This window comes from Pseudophryne corroboree, chromosome 5, assembly GCF_028390025.1.
Source record: "Pseudophryne corroboree isolate aPseCor3 chromosome 5, aPseCor3.hap2, whole genome shotgun sequence".
In the NCBI taxonomy this organism is placed as follows: Eukaryota; Metazoa; Chordata; class Amphibia; order Anura; family Myobatrachidae; genus Pseudophryne; species Pseudophryne corroboree.
In genome coordinates, this window is record NC_086448.1 from 185,096,558 (window position 1) to 185,110,173 (window position 13,616).

The window sequence follows — 13,616 nt, forward strand, 5'->3', positions numbered from 1 at the left end:
TACAAAGAAAATCACATTTGGAAAGTTACTTATCCTAGCTCCCTTTTTTACCCTTTCAATATTTAAAGATGACAACACACAGAGGCACACCCGACAAGCAGCGTATTGCCTGTCAGGTAGTTGCAGTAGTAAAGAGGACACAATCCGATCCCCGATCTGATTGACAAAGCCAAGGGTTTCAAACAAAAACACAAGATTTTGCAGATACATTGTTGATATATTGGCCCCTTAAGGACTAACTACAGGTGGATCATCAGTTATCCCAACCTGGTTTCCACAGACTATGGTAATCTGTTTTTTACCGTACAGTATATAACTATTTCCTACAAATGTAGTTCTCTGACATTAAAGATGCTCACTGTAATATATATATATATATATATATATATATATACACACATACATACATACATACATACACACACACACACACAAACACACAGTATATTTATTTATGGTCCATCCATTTCAAAACATCCATTTTGTATATATAAGAATCCGGGATTTATGAATAATTTAGCCACCAAATTCATTGCCTCTTGGTGCAAAGCTGGTGATGGGTATTACCATAGTTGTCAACATTTAAAACTAATTTCTATTGATGCTGCTGAGTTTGTGATTCACACAGGTGACACTTTTTATTGCGGACTGTCCACCGTGTCTGATAATAGGCATTTTAAATAATTCTGTAATAAAATAAAAATTTATGAAATAGGTCATTATTAAAAGAGAAGGACTTTCCAGGAACAAAAATTCTAATGAACAAATCTTTAGACCCCGGAATTATACCTGAAAATTAGGGATCGTTGGCAGCTATGGTATTACATAAGTAAATTTCAAAACAGATTGCATCTCCACAAATAAGTCAGTTAGACATTTGTCAATGTTCCTTTTAAATGGATTTTCCATCATACAGTATATTTTATTAACTGTGCATGTCCTTCTGCAGTGGTTACTACTGTATATACATTTACCAATTTTTTTGCCCTTCATTTGTACTTTCAAGACATGTCTTTACATTATCAGGTAGAGTTGTGTAATTTTGTTACAGGGATAAAACACAGCTTTTTCTGTGCTTTTTGCATTGGAAACAATTATAACTGGAAATCGTTTTGGTGTGAATATACATACATACATACATACACACACACACACACACACACACACACACACACACACACACACACACACACACACATATATATACACACACACACACACTGCATATATATCCAAGAGCAACTAAACAGCTCTGCATGAAGATATGTAGACAGGAAACTACAGACGGAAGACAAATATTGTATATAGAGTTTGCAGGAAAACGTTACAAGCCAATCAATGTCATCCGCAGTTTGAGATGCTATATAAAAATAAATAATTAAACATGATTCAATTACATATGCCTTTTTATTTTTAGGTGGCTTTCAATTTTAAGTCCATATGGAGTGCAGACTAGGTCTGAATGTTTGTAGCTACATTTTCTGAAAATCTCACCAAAAAGTCATATAAAATAAAGGGTATATTAATGTATCATAACAATTTAAATAATATTGAATGCCCACGAAATGTGTGAGTCAGCTCGTTGTATAACAAGGATGCCCATCCAACTATTCATTTCTGAAAACCGCCTTCATTCCTCAACATTCTTATTTTTTTATACATTATCATATGTATCCTCTGTTCAGCACACACATTATACAATTGTATCTACTGTTGCTTCTCTAGGAGAAAGGAAAAATGATAGTGCATTTCAGCCATACGTTTTATAAACCATCGAAAGGATGGTATTTTAAATCCACTTGCTGGTATCTAGAATAATCTTTTATATGGGAACACAAGCAATCCACGATTGCAGTTTTCAACAAAGATTGTGAATAACACCCAGTTATATACAGTGGGAGACACCATGCAAGTGACATGTACTGCATCGTAAACATTAAAATATATCCCTTCCCACATAACCCATTAGTGAATTTATAATTTCATATATATATTTGATGTGATACTATCCACTCAAGATAATACAACGCTTTTTTTTTATATTAGAAGACATTACAAGAGTTTTACTTTCTTGAATGCTGTTTTTGTTTTATACTTCTAAAGAGATCAAAATAAATTAAGCATTTTATACATAATTACATATGGAGAGTTAACTTATTTTATCTTTTTAGTTCCGTACAAAGATATTTGCCAAAGTCCGCCTTATGCATACTTTGTTGTTTTTTTAATTTTATTTTTATTAACAATTGCTAGTTATAATATACTCTCAATCTGAGATGAACAGCAATTTTTAACTAGTGTGCTTACTTAAGAGAAGCAATGCCGACCTTTTGGGGCTGAGAAATTTGGCTTTGAGATGGCTAAATTACAATATAACCTCTACCAGCCTGTCTGCAGCCCCAGCGGAGGCATCAACATTAAATAAAGACGTTCTTTTGCCATTAAAAGGATACAGAAGTCTGTTTCTGGTTGCAAAAGAACACACCAAATACTAATGTGTTTGCATGTTGGTTTGCAACCAATAATTTATTGTTGCTGTATCAGAAGAGAAAGAAAGAAGAAAAGAAAAAAAGTTTCCCTTCAGATATCAATGGGTTAAAACACTGGGCAGATTAGCAGCTTACAAACTTTGGCTTTGATCCAGTACCCAGAAAGTTAAAATGGTGAACTACATCTCTCTTTACATGGTGTGTCATTAGAAATGTAGGCATTTTGCTCGTTCGTACCTTTTTTCCTTTTAAAAAACAACAGGACTAAGAATAATAAAATATCTAGATCGAATTGTTTCCCCGACACAATATGAACCCTGTAGCAACTTTGTCACTGAGAGATTTTATAAATCAACCTATTTCCATTATAATAAAAAAAATCCTTCATAAAATACATAGCTACATAATGAAAACAATTGGGTCAGTCTAGCAACATAAGACAAATAACTGGTTTTAAAAATTGGCATTTAAAATAATAATAAAAAAAACAACTTAAGGGTCACACAGGTCTCTGCACATTGGAGACAGGATGGTTCTCAGTCTGTCAACAAAGTACGTTATAAAAAACAAATGAATCTTGATGCTAAATGTAGTGGTAGAAACAAAAGCACATTTCACATTCTGTCTGCCCAATTTTTGAGAAACTGGAAAGTTAAAATGACAAAAACTGCTCAATTGTCAACAAATATTTTCCCCTTATTTGCACGTTGTTTTTTTGTTTGTTTTTTCCCTTTTAGTGAACACAAAAAAATGTTTATACATCTATTATTAAGTCCATGGAAGCCTTAAAAGTACAAGACTACATGTTGTAGGCCACATATATAGGGTCCAGCTGATCTGCCAAAAACCCATCTCGTAGGTGCATACGCTGTTTCTCTCCACGGGAGTTGATAGGAATGACACCAATGTCCACCACCACAACCACACCTACGATAAGATAATGTTCCTCCAAGATCACATTGGTGACCAGTGGTACTAGATCCAGAGCTTCTTGTTCTGAGCCATCAAGTTCAACAACGACGACCAACAGATTTGTCCAGGTAAAAACAGCACTGGGGTAAGAAAAAAGGACACATGTTGGATTCAGAACCAAAGAGGGATACTTAAGAATTTGTTTACAATGGAACATGAAGACAGGCTCCCCACCGAGATGTAATCAGGAGTGTTCCTCCCATGATGCTGTGCGGCCTGGAGCTAAGATCATGTGATGCATGTTTACATCACATGATGGTTCCGTGGGTACACTAACAGAATATTATGGCAAGGTGTAATTTACCTTACACTACTAATATCTAAGGCTTAAACATATATTTAGTCTTATAGGATAGGATTGCCTTCTTACAATGATTTTGTTTTGAGTTTATGGCTTGTGTGTTAATAATATTAATTGATGCAGCTGCAGTAAGGTTGCAATTAAACACTGGGTATTTATACCAGCCTCTTTGGAATCATGAGACACTTGCTTCTGAGGAAATTAAAAGACAATAAATCAGCAAAACGTGTCAAGCGACTGCTGGGTGAGCGTAACTTTACTGCAACCTCCATTCATATTTCGGACCAGTCCCAGCACCTCTTCATTATACGTCAGTTAAAGGGACAAACAACAGACACCTATAAAGCAAGGCCTTCTTGCTAAAGGACTGATTGGACACTTGTCACCCCACCAACTAGTAATATACCTTTAATAACCCGAACTGGAATATCCGAACTGATTTTTAATCTAATTTCCATACCCAAAGCCAATGCATTTGATGCTGTAATTTCAGAGGAGTAAAGGCTCAAAATTCTTATAGGGGACACCACGAGGGGTACTCAATTACCCGTGATTACTGATGTGGGTAATTATATCGCTGGGGGCTATTCAATATTGTTACTTTACTTTGGTATTTAATAAATATAAGTGATCAATTTTATCCACAAGCATTATATGTATTATTTCAGGTTTATTTACATATTTTTACTGAATACCTTTTAGCGCTGTTTATCTTGGTTACTACGTCTAGTTAAAGAGGATCTATAACCATTGTGGCAAAAGTTATTCATAGATAGGAGTAGCCTAATACAAAACCATTTTTCCTGTGTCTTCCTTTGCCAGTCAGGGATTCCAGGCAGAAGAGCAGCTAGCATTGTAATCATTACATATAGGGGGCGAATCAATTGTTTTCCCCTGAGGGCTACTAGTAGGGGGTGGCAAGATGGAGCAATTCAATTATTGCTCCGTTTGGGCACCCACTAGACACAGGAGAGACATTTCTTCTCACTGTCTCCTAAGATGTCGAGAAGAAATGTGCAAAAAGTGAGCAGTTTAGGCTAAACCCTGTCTATTTGGACGCTTTAAAAATAATGGGTGCCCAATCAGAGCAACATTAGAATTTCTCTGATGGACACCCCCCCCCCAAATTTGAATCGCCCCGCCCCCATAGTATGTTACACCAACTAGGTGGGCAGAACTCTGCCACCCCAATACCAACACTTGCCATAACATAGATTTAGAAACATACAAACAGAGAATTTAACGGCAGATAAGAGCCACTTGGCCCATTCTAGTCTGCCCCTTTGCTCACATTTGAGACCAGTGTAGAGACTGAGGACTAGTGGGCATATGGTATTTTTTAACACAATATAATAAATAATAATAATAATAATAATATTAATATATACATATGTATTTTCAGAAAATATTGGGCTAGCTGATTGGTGATTATTATTTTATGGGCATTTGATAAGAAAAAAAATGATAGAAATTGCAATCAAAACACTATCCCTATATATCTTCATCAGTGCAAACCTAGGAAATGTTCTAGCCAAGTTCTCCAGATAATTAGTGTACCAACAACATAAGGATACCAGGCTTTAGGTGGATAAGTTGTCTGTCCAATATTATTTGTAGATTTAGGGTTTTTTTTTTGTTATGTTTTTCTTATGCACAAGGTTAAAGAAAGAATTTAGTTTTGGCTCAATTACTGGACCTCCTGACTGGCAGGGACCATGGAAGTCTGAGTTAACAGGTGAATAGATGAACAGATGTATGTGTTTTCTATTGGAAACATTAAAAGACCCTAAATGCTTCCTTGAACTCTGTCAAGTTAATGTGGATCTCTCGCTGAACGATTGTGCCTGAATATAATTTGTTTTGCAATGTTACAGCACTTTATACAATTTATAATAAAAAAACAAAAGCAGAAGACACGCACCATTCTGTTACACTCTTATGGGCTCTGATCACAGATGTTTCTATATCTATAGGGTGGTACCTCATCCCTCGAAGTTCCATCGCTTCATCCAGAGCCCCAACCACATAAAGGGCATCATGTCGTTCTAGATGGAGTAATAATACATAACCTCTGTCAGGCATGTCACACAGTATTCCAAGATTAAAAGCAGATCACAACTAATAGATGGCTCTTTGTAACCTTTGTTTTGCTATCTTCATTATTTTATTATATTTTTATGCCTCTGTTTTATTGAACGGTCACTATTACTCATTACCTAATACACTGAATCACCAATGCATTACAAATATGAATGGTGATACTTCTGATACCCCTAACAATTAACAAAAGACTGGAAGTAGATATCAATACTCAGGTGCGGTCAAACCATGACCTAAAGTAGGTCCCATAACATACTTTTTTATTCTAGTAATAAAAATAATGCTACATTTACTTAAAACCAAAATGACCACTTTGGTAAAAACAAGTGAACACACAAAGAATGCAAGACTGAGAGAATGAATAGAATAACTTGATTAAAGGGGAAAAATAAATTATTGCTATTCGTTTCCATAACTGTCTGGGCAAGGCTTCAATTTGTACAGATGAGTACAGTAACTGCAGTGGTGACACTACTCCTTTCCTCTTGTAGTGTGCAAAAGGTGTTAACATGGATCTGTCTCTTTTTGTCATTTAAAAAGTTGATATAAAGATTTTCAGGAAGCCCCAAAAACAAGCACTTTATGCTGTGAAACAATATAACATCATTTATAAGTAAAAGTAAATTATTCATCTTCCGTCGAGAGTAGTGGACTTTTCACAAGTAGACTTGTCTCCTGTGCCTGCTTCCCCCACCAGCCCCCATTGAATTTATCTACCCCTTCCCTAATACAAAATATGGTTACAGCTAAGGGAAGGTAAACTAAGTGCATTTTATGTAAGTAATGGACAAAGAGGAACCTATTTGCTAGAGATGGGAAAAGCTTTTCATGGTATAATATTTCAAACCTTCATTAAAATTCTCACCGCCATTTGCATCTGTTAGCTCTGTTCTTCTTAAGAACCCCAGATAACCCGTCCTTGCCCAGATGGTTTGCGTGTCTCCAAAACTGAGCCTGGAACTGAAGTGATCAGACTGCAAGGACTCGTCTCCATAAATTGTGAAGTACCCGCTGGCATTATGAGCACTGTGAACCCAAATCTGCAAATCAAACAAGAAGGCATTCAATCCAAAATGCAATTAAAGCGAAACGGAAACTGCAGAGAAACCAGTTACGTGACTCTGAATGAGATTCTAAATATAACAGACTAAAACATAATTGCAGTAATATTGCACAGTTATGTATCTTGCAAGAATGAAAAAGACAAAAATTGTATGACTGTAAAAATCTCATTAATTACCCCAATTATTGAGCTAGCAAAAGTATAAATGTATTTGTTCGCTCCAAAAGTATCAATCAGATTACATGCTGACTAATCTCTTCCCAAAACTGTAGATTAAAAGTTATGTGTCACGGTGGCGCCAGGTTTAAAGTAGATCAGAATTAGTCATACAGATGTAGCCACCTTTATCTTGACTGGCTGAGGCGTTTGTCCCGATTGAGCATACGCAGTGTACCGGGGCGTAGGGAGGCGCGCCTAGTCACAGAGAGGTGTACAAAATCGCACGGAGGCAGACAGAGCGTTTGGCGTTACATATACGTGTAATACCTGCGATCATCCACCAGATGTCGCTTTTTACAATCACCACTGCGCATGCGTGTGGTCTCCCGTAAAATACAATACTGAAATATATAATAAGAACTACTTTACTAAGCGTCTCATTACGCTGCATACAGTAAATACTCATTATGCTGCATTATTTAATACAGTAAATACTCATTACGCTGCATTGTTTATTACAGTATATACGGTACAGACGCAAATAGTACAGCATACAGTATATGATCCATCTACAGTACTTTATGAATATGTGAGCGTCCAAGTCCCGCAGACAAAACAACATAAAACCAGTAGTGTACACTGTCGCAAATGGACGTGTTAGAAGTTCACTATTGCCTCTTGAGATTAGGAATTTTGTACAGTATGTTAGCGTCCTAATCCCATAGCCATTACAGCATAATCAAAACCAATGGATTTATTAATCTGTCTGCGGCGAAGTGGTGAAGTGTTCCGCTTCCTATACTCAGAGTCGCGGGTTCGATTCCTAAAGAACGAATGCATGTTAGTTTTTTCCAGACACTTTATTATTATTTTTTTTCACATAAACCATGGCAACGCTGCAGGAGCTGTTCTACTGTTAAGGTTCTATGCACCGTACAGTACACATACAATTCTGTAGCAGGGCAGACTCAATAGAAATGGCTCCCACCTATGACTCCTTGCCCCATGGAGGCCCTAGGCTACGGAGCAAGTAACAGTCCAGATTGTGCAGGCTATGGGGCAATGCTGAAGGAGCGTCACAATCCCCTAGCTAAAATACACAGGGGCGATAGGAATAAGCGAGGTCTATGCACATTACGGTACACCGGACTCGATCGCATAGCACACTGGCAAAATGGCCACCGCCCCTGAACCCCCACCACGTGGCAGGAAGCGCTCGGATATGGAGTGAGAGATGGCATAAGTTTTGCAGGCTACGGGGCAATGCTGAAGGAGCATCACAATCTCCAAGCCAAAATACACAGGGGCGATAGAGATAAGCGAGGTCTACGCACATTACGTTACACCGGGCTCGATCGCATAGCAAACTGACAAAACACAAGTTTTACATAAAGCAGGGCAAAGCTGCAGGAGAGTTTCTACTATCAAGGTTCTATGCACCGTACGGTACGCGTACAATTCTATAAGCAGGGCAGACTCAATTGAAATGGCTACCGCCTGTGACTCCTAGCTCCATGGGGGCACTCTGCTATGGAGCAAGTAACAGCACAGATTTTGCAGGCTACGGGGCAATGCTGAAGGAGCATCAGAATCCCCTAGCTAAAATACACAGGGGCAATAGGGACAAGCAAGGTCTATGCACATAACGATACCCCGGACCCCATCGCATCGCAAAGTGACAAAATGTCCGAGGCACGTGAACCACTGCCTTGTGGCAGCACTCAGCTATGGAGCGAGCAATGGCATAGGTTTTGCAGGCTACGGGGTAATGCTGAAGGAGCGTCAGAATCCCCTAGCTAAAATACACAGGGGTGATAGGGATAAGCGAGGTCTATGCACATAACTATACACCGCAAAGTTCCCCATGGTTTTGATTATGCCTTTTCTTTGAACACAGTATTTTCCACTGCCTCGCCCTACCCCCATTCCACTTTCCCCTTCCCCCCTGGATGCCAGCAAAGTACATGCAGTAGACAGGGAGGGAGTTCCGATCAGGTTACAAGACATGTGCAACCTAGCGATGTTCCATCGCTAGGTTGGTATGGAAGGGGAGACAATTAGCTACCGGAGGGTACCAACCCCAAGTTTCTGTGACCCCCACAAGGCTCATGGCAAGCGTCGGAACCCATGGTGGGTCTGAATTAACGGGCCCATTATAGTCTATGGGAAAATGGGTCCATTTTGTGTACTGATATCTCTGGTTCTGGCTGTCCCAAAGACTCAGGACTGGTACCATACAAAAGATGAAACTCTTGGCTTTTGGGGCAGACCAACCACTAGTTTATATGACACTGGAAAGGGAAACGGGAAGCAACCGTGTATCGTGTCCCCTCCAATTGTCCGCCTAGCTTGCACAGGATGCAGGGTTTCTGGCTAGATAGGAAATACTGTACAGAAATGCTAAGCATGGTAATTTGACATCCAGGAACATAGGGAGGAGTTTTTATCTCTCTCCATTATACTTAGAAAAATTACACTTGCCACTATACGTTACAAGCTGTTCGTGTTAATTAGTACACTAGTAGAACATACTGTACAGAGATACTAAGTACAGTGTGATTTGGCATCCACGAACTTAGGGAGGAGCTTTAATCTCTCTCCATTGTAATCTTTCTAAGTATCATGGAGAGAGATAAAAGCTCCTCCCTAAGTTCCTGGGTGCCAAATTACCGTCCCTGGTATCTCTGTACTCTATGTTCTACGTACAGTGGCAAGTTTAATCTTTCTATGTATAATGGAGAGAGATAAAAGCTCCTCTGTAAGTTCCTAGATGACAAACCATCGTACTTAGTATCTCTGTACAGTATGTTCTATTAGGGTACTAATTAGCACGAACAGCTTGTAATGTACAGCGGCAAGTTTAATCTTTCTATGTATAATGGAGAGAGATAAAAGCTCCTCCCTAAGTTCCTGGATGCCAAATCACCGTACTTAGTATATCTGTACAGTATGTTCTATTAGGGTACTAATTAGCTGTTCGTGCTAATTAGTACCCTAATAGAAAATACTATACAGAGATACTAAGGAAGGTGATTTGGCAACCAGGAACTTACGGAGGAGCTTTTATCTCTCTACATTATACATAGAAATATCAAACCTGCCACTGTACGTTACAAGCTGCTCGTGCTCATTAGTACATTAGTAGAACATACTGTACAGAGATACTACGGACAGTGATTTGGCATCCAGGAACTTAGGGAGGAGCTTTTATCTCTCTCCATTATACTTAGAAAGATTACATTGGAGAGAGATAAAAGCTCCTCCCTAAGTTCCTGGATGCCAAATCACCGTACTTAGTATCTCTGTACAGTATGTTCTATTAGGGTACTAATTAGCTGTTCGTGCTAATTAGTACCCTAATAGAAAATACTGTACAGAGATACTAAGTACGGTGATTTGGCATCCAGCATCTTAGGGAGGAGCTTTTATCTCTCTACATTATACATAGAAAGATCAAACCTGCCACTGTACGTTACAAGCTGTTCGTGCTAATTAGTACACTAGTAGAACCTACTGTACAGAGATATTAAGGACGGTGATTTGGCATCTAGGAACTTACAGGGGAGCTTTTATCTCTCCATTATACATAGAAAGATTAAACTTGCCATTGTACGTTACAAGCTGTACGTGCTAATTAGTACACTAGTAGAACATACTGTACAGAAATACTAAGTACAGTGATTTGGCATCCACTAATTTAGGAAAGAGCTTTAATCTCTCTCTATTGTAATCTTTGAAGCATAATGGAGAGAGATAAAAGCTCCTCCCTAAGTTCCTGGATGCCAAATCACTGTACTTGGTATCTCTGTACAGTATGTTCTACTAGTGTACTAATTAGCACGATCAGCTTGTAACGTACAGTGGCAAGTTTAATCTTTCTATGTATAATGTAGAGAGATAAAAGCTCCTCCCTAAGTTCCTGGTTGCCAAATCACCGTCCTTAGTATCTCTGTACAGTATTTTCTATTAGGCTACTAATTAGCACGAACAGCTAATTAGTACCCTAATAGAACATACTGTACAGAGATACTAAGTACGGTGATTTGGCATCCAGGAACTTACTGAGGAGCTTTTATCTCTCTCCATTATACATAGAAAGATTAAACTTGCCGCTGCACGTTACAAGCTGTTCGTGCTAATTAGTACCCTAATAGAACATACTGTACAGAGATACTAAGTACGGTGATTTGGCATCCAGTTAAAAGCTGTTCGTGCTTAGAACATACTGTACAGAGATACTAAGGACAGTGATTTGGCATCTAGGAACTTAGGGATGAGCTTTTATTTCTCCATTATACATAGAAAGATTAAACTTGCCACTGTACGTTACAAGCTGTTCGTGCTATTTAGTACACTAGAAGAACATACTGGGGACTCGGACTCATACAGTACTTGCATTTCAAAAGCACAGTATTTTCCTCCGCCCCCCGCTAGCCCATCGCCCTTCCCCCCTGGGAGCCTGCACAGGTCATGCAGTAGACATGGAGGGAGTTATTCACATTTACCAGGGCAAAGCTGCGGGAGCGGTTGTACTGTTAAGGTTCTATGCACCATACGGTACACATACAATTCTGTAGCAGGGCAGACTCAATTGAAATGGCTACCGCCTGTGACTCCTTGCCCCATGGAGGCCCTCGGCTATGGAGCAAGTAACAGCACAGATTTTGTAGGTCACGGGGCATTGCTGAAGGAGAATCAGAATCCCCTAGCTAAAATACACAGGGTCGATAGGGATAAGCGAGGTCTATGCACTTAACGATACCCCAGAACCCATTGCATCACAAAGTGACAAAATGTCCAAGGCACATGAACATCCGCCTTATGTCAGCACTCAGCTATGGAGCGAGTGACGGCATAGGTTTTGCAGGCTACGGGGCAGTGCTGAAGGAGCGTCTGAATCCCCTAGCTAAAATACACAGGGGCGATAGGGTTAAGCGAGGTCTATGCACATAATGCTACAAGTCGGGCGTTCATGTGCCTCAGACATTTTGTCACTTTGTGATGCGATGGGGTCTGGTGTATCGTTATGTGCATAGACCTCGCTTATCCCTGTCGATTCTGTGTATTTTAGCTAGGGGATTCTGACGCTCCTTCAGCATTGGCCCGTTCTTTGAACACTGTATTTTCCACTGCCTCGCCCTACCCCCATCCCACATTTTCCCCTTCCCCCCTGGGAGCCTGCACAGTTCATGCAGTAGACAGGTAGGGGGTTCCGATCAGGTTACAAGACAAGATTTATGTGAAACCTGTGTGCACCCTTCCATTGAATGTATAACAAAGAAAAAAAATTATAATAAAGTGAATGTCACGGGAACTCGGACGCTCATACTGTACATGTATTTCAAAAGCACGGTGTTTATGCATTGTACATACTTCCTTTTACACAATTAGTTGCGTCTCCATACACAATCTTGCGTCTGCATACACAAGTGTTTTAACATGTTCATTTATGTCTGTATAAATTATTTATTTATATTGAGAACTCTCACCGTCTGACCATTGGTCACCATCTATTAACATTACAGTCGTCACTGACCATTTGCCAGAGCTGTAGATCAATCCGCCGCTATACGATCGAAAGTACTGGATTAGTGGAGCATTAGCCACCCAGTGGTGGAGATGTGTAATGCATGCTGAGTATCTAGAATCGCCTCAACGTGCCTGCCTGTGATTAAACTCAGCAAGCTAAGCTATCGCCTTAGCATGACTAAACGCCCGTCTAGGCGGAGAATCAGTCAAGATAAAGGTGGTTACATCTGTAAATTATTTAATGGCTGGTCGATATCTTGGCTTCTGACACTTTTAATAAAACGGTTATCATAATAATTAACCTAAAAATAAACCGACAGATACAAAGTATGGTGGTTAAAAGTTCATTGTTTATTTATAAAACATAACAAGTGAATAATAGTGCCAGATAAGCAGTGGCTGGACCAGAAAGACTTGGACCAGGGAGACTTAGGAGGGAATTCAATTAGATGTGGTAATTAACAGCAGACTAACTGAATTGCCGGAGCTATCCAGTCAGATACAGCAGCAGCCCGCAGGCTGCAGTTAATGAGGATTTCATTTTGAGCTTAAGTAGGCTTGAAAAGAAATCTGCGTTACATGGCATGATCATGTGTGTCGCAGACATGATAACCCATAGGTCAGGGAATTTATCCCAGTTTTTATGGATTAATGCACGTTACTGGGGTAATTTACCAGGCAAGAAATATTTATTTTTTATGTATTCACCGTAAAATCCTTTCCTTGTCATCCATCTGGGTGACACTGTTAGCTGGCGCTGGGTGCAGGGGGTTGGACTACAGGAGTAGACACCAGAAGACTAATCTGATTGGCTCCACATCCCCTCCTCCATAACCCTTCCAGCTTCCCCAAAGCCTCAGTTATTTCTAACAAAGCCGCTTGGAGGAAGGAAAATCACACCACCACAACAACACCATAAACTCAACAAAAACAGCAAAATGACTATAAAGGGAGAGATCGACAAGGAAAAGATTTGACGTTGAGTACATAAAACATCCTATTT

The 13,616-nt window shown here is 39.4% G+C and overlaps 1 protein-coding gene across 6 annotated transcripts in view; it reads right to left on the reverse strand.

Moving 5' to 3' along the window:
* Window positions 1-363: 363 nt before the first annotated feature.
* The window catches only part of DIP2C (disco interacting protein 2 homolog C), an 820,289-nt gene continuing 807,036 nt past the window's right edge, over window positions 364-13,616 (reverse strand). For all 6 annotated transcript variants that reach the window (XM_063921929.1, XM_063921931.1, XM_063921928.1 and 3 more), the window contains 3 exons: window positions 6,728-6,902; window positions 5,684-5,807; window positions 364-3,541 (listed from right to left, as the gene is read on the reverse strand). In XM_063921929.1, coding sequence (XP_063777999.1) covers window positions 3,289-3,541; window positions 5,684-5,807; window positions 6,728-6,902 — 552 coding nt within the window. In that variant the 3' untranslated portion in view covers window positions 364-3,288. The remainder of the gene's footprint in view (window positions 3,542-5,683; window positions 5,808-6,727; window positions 6,903-13,616) is intronic.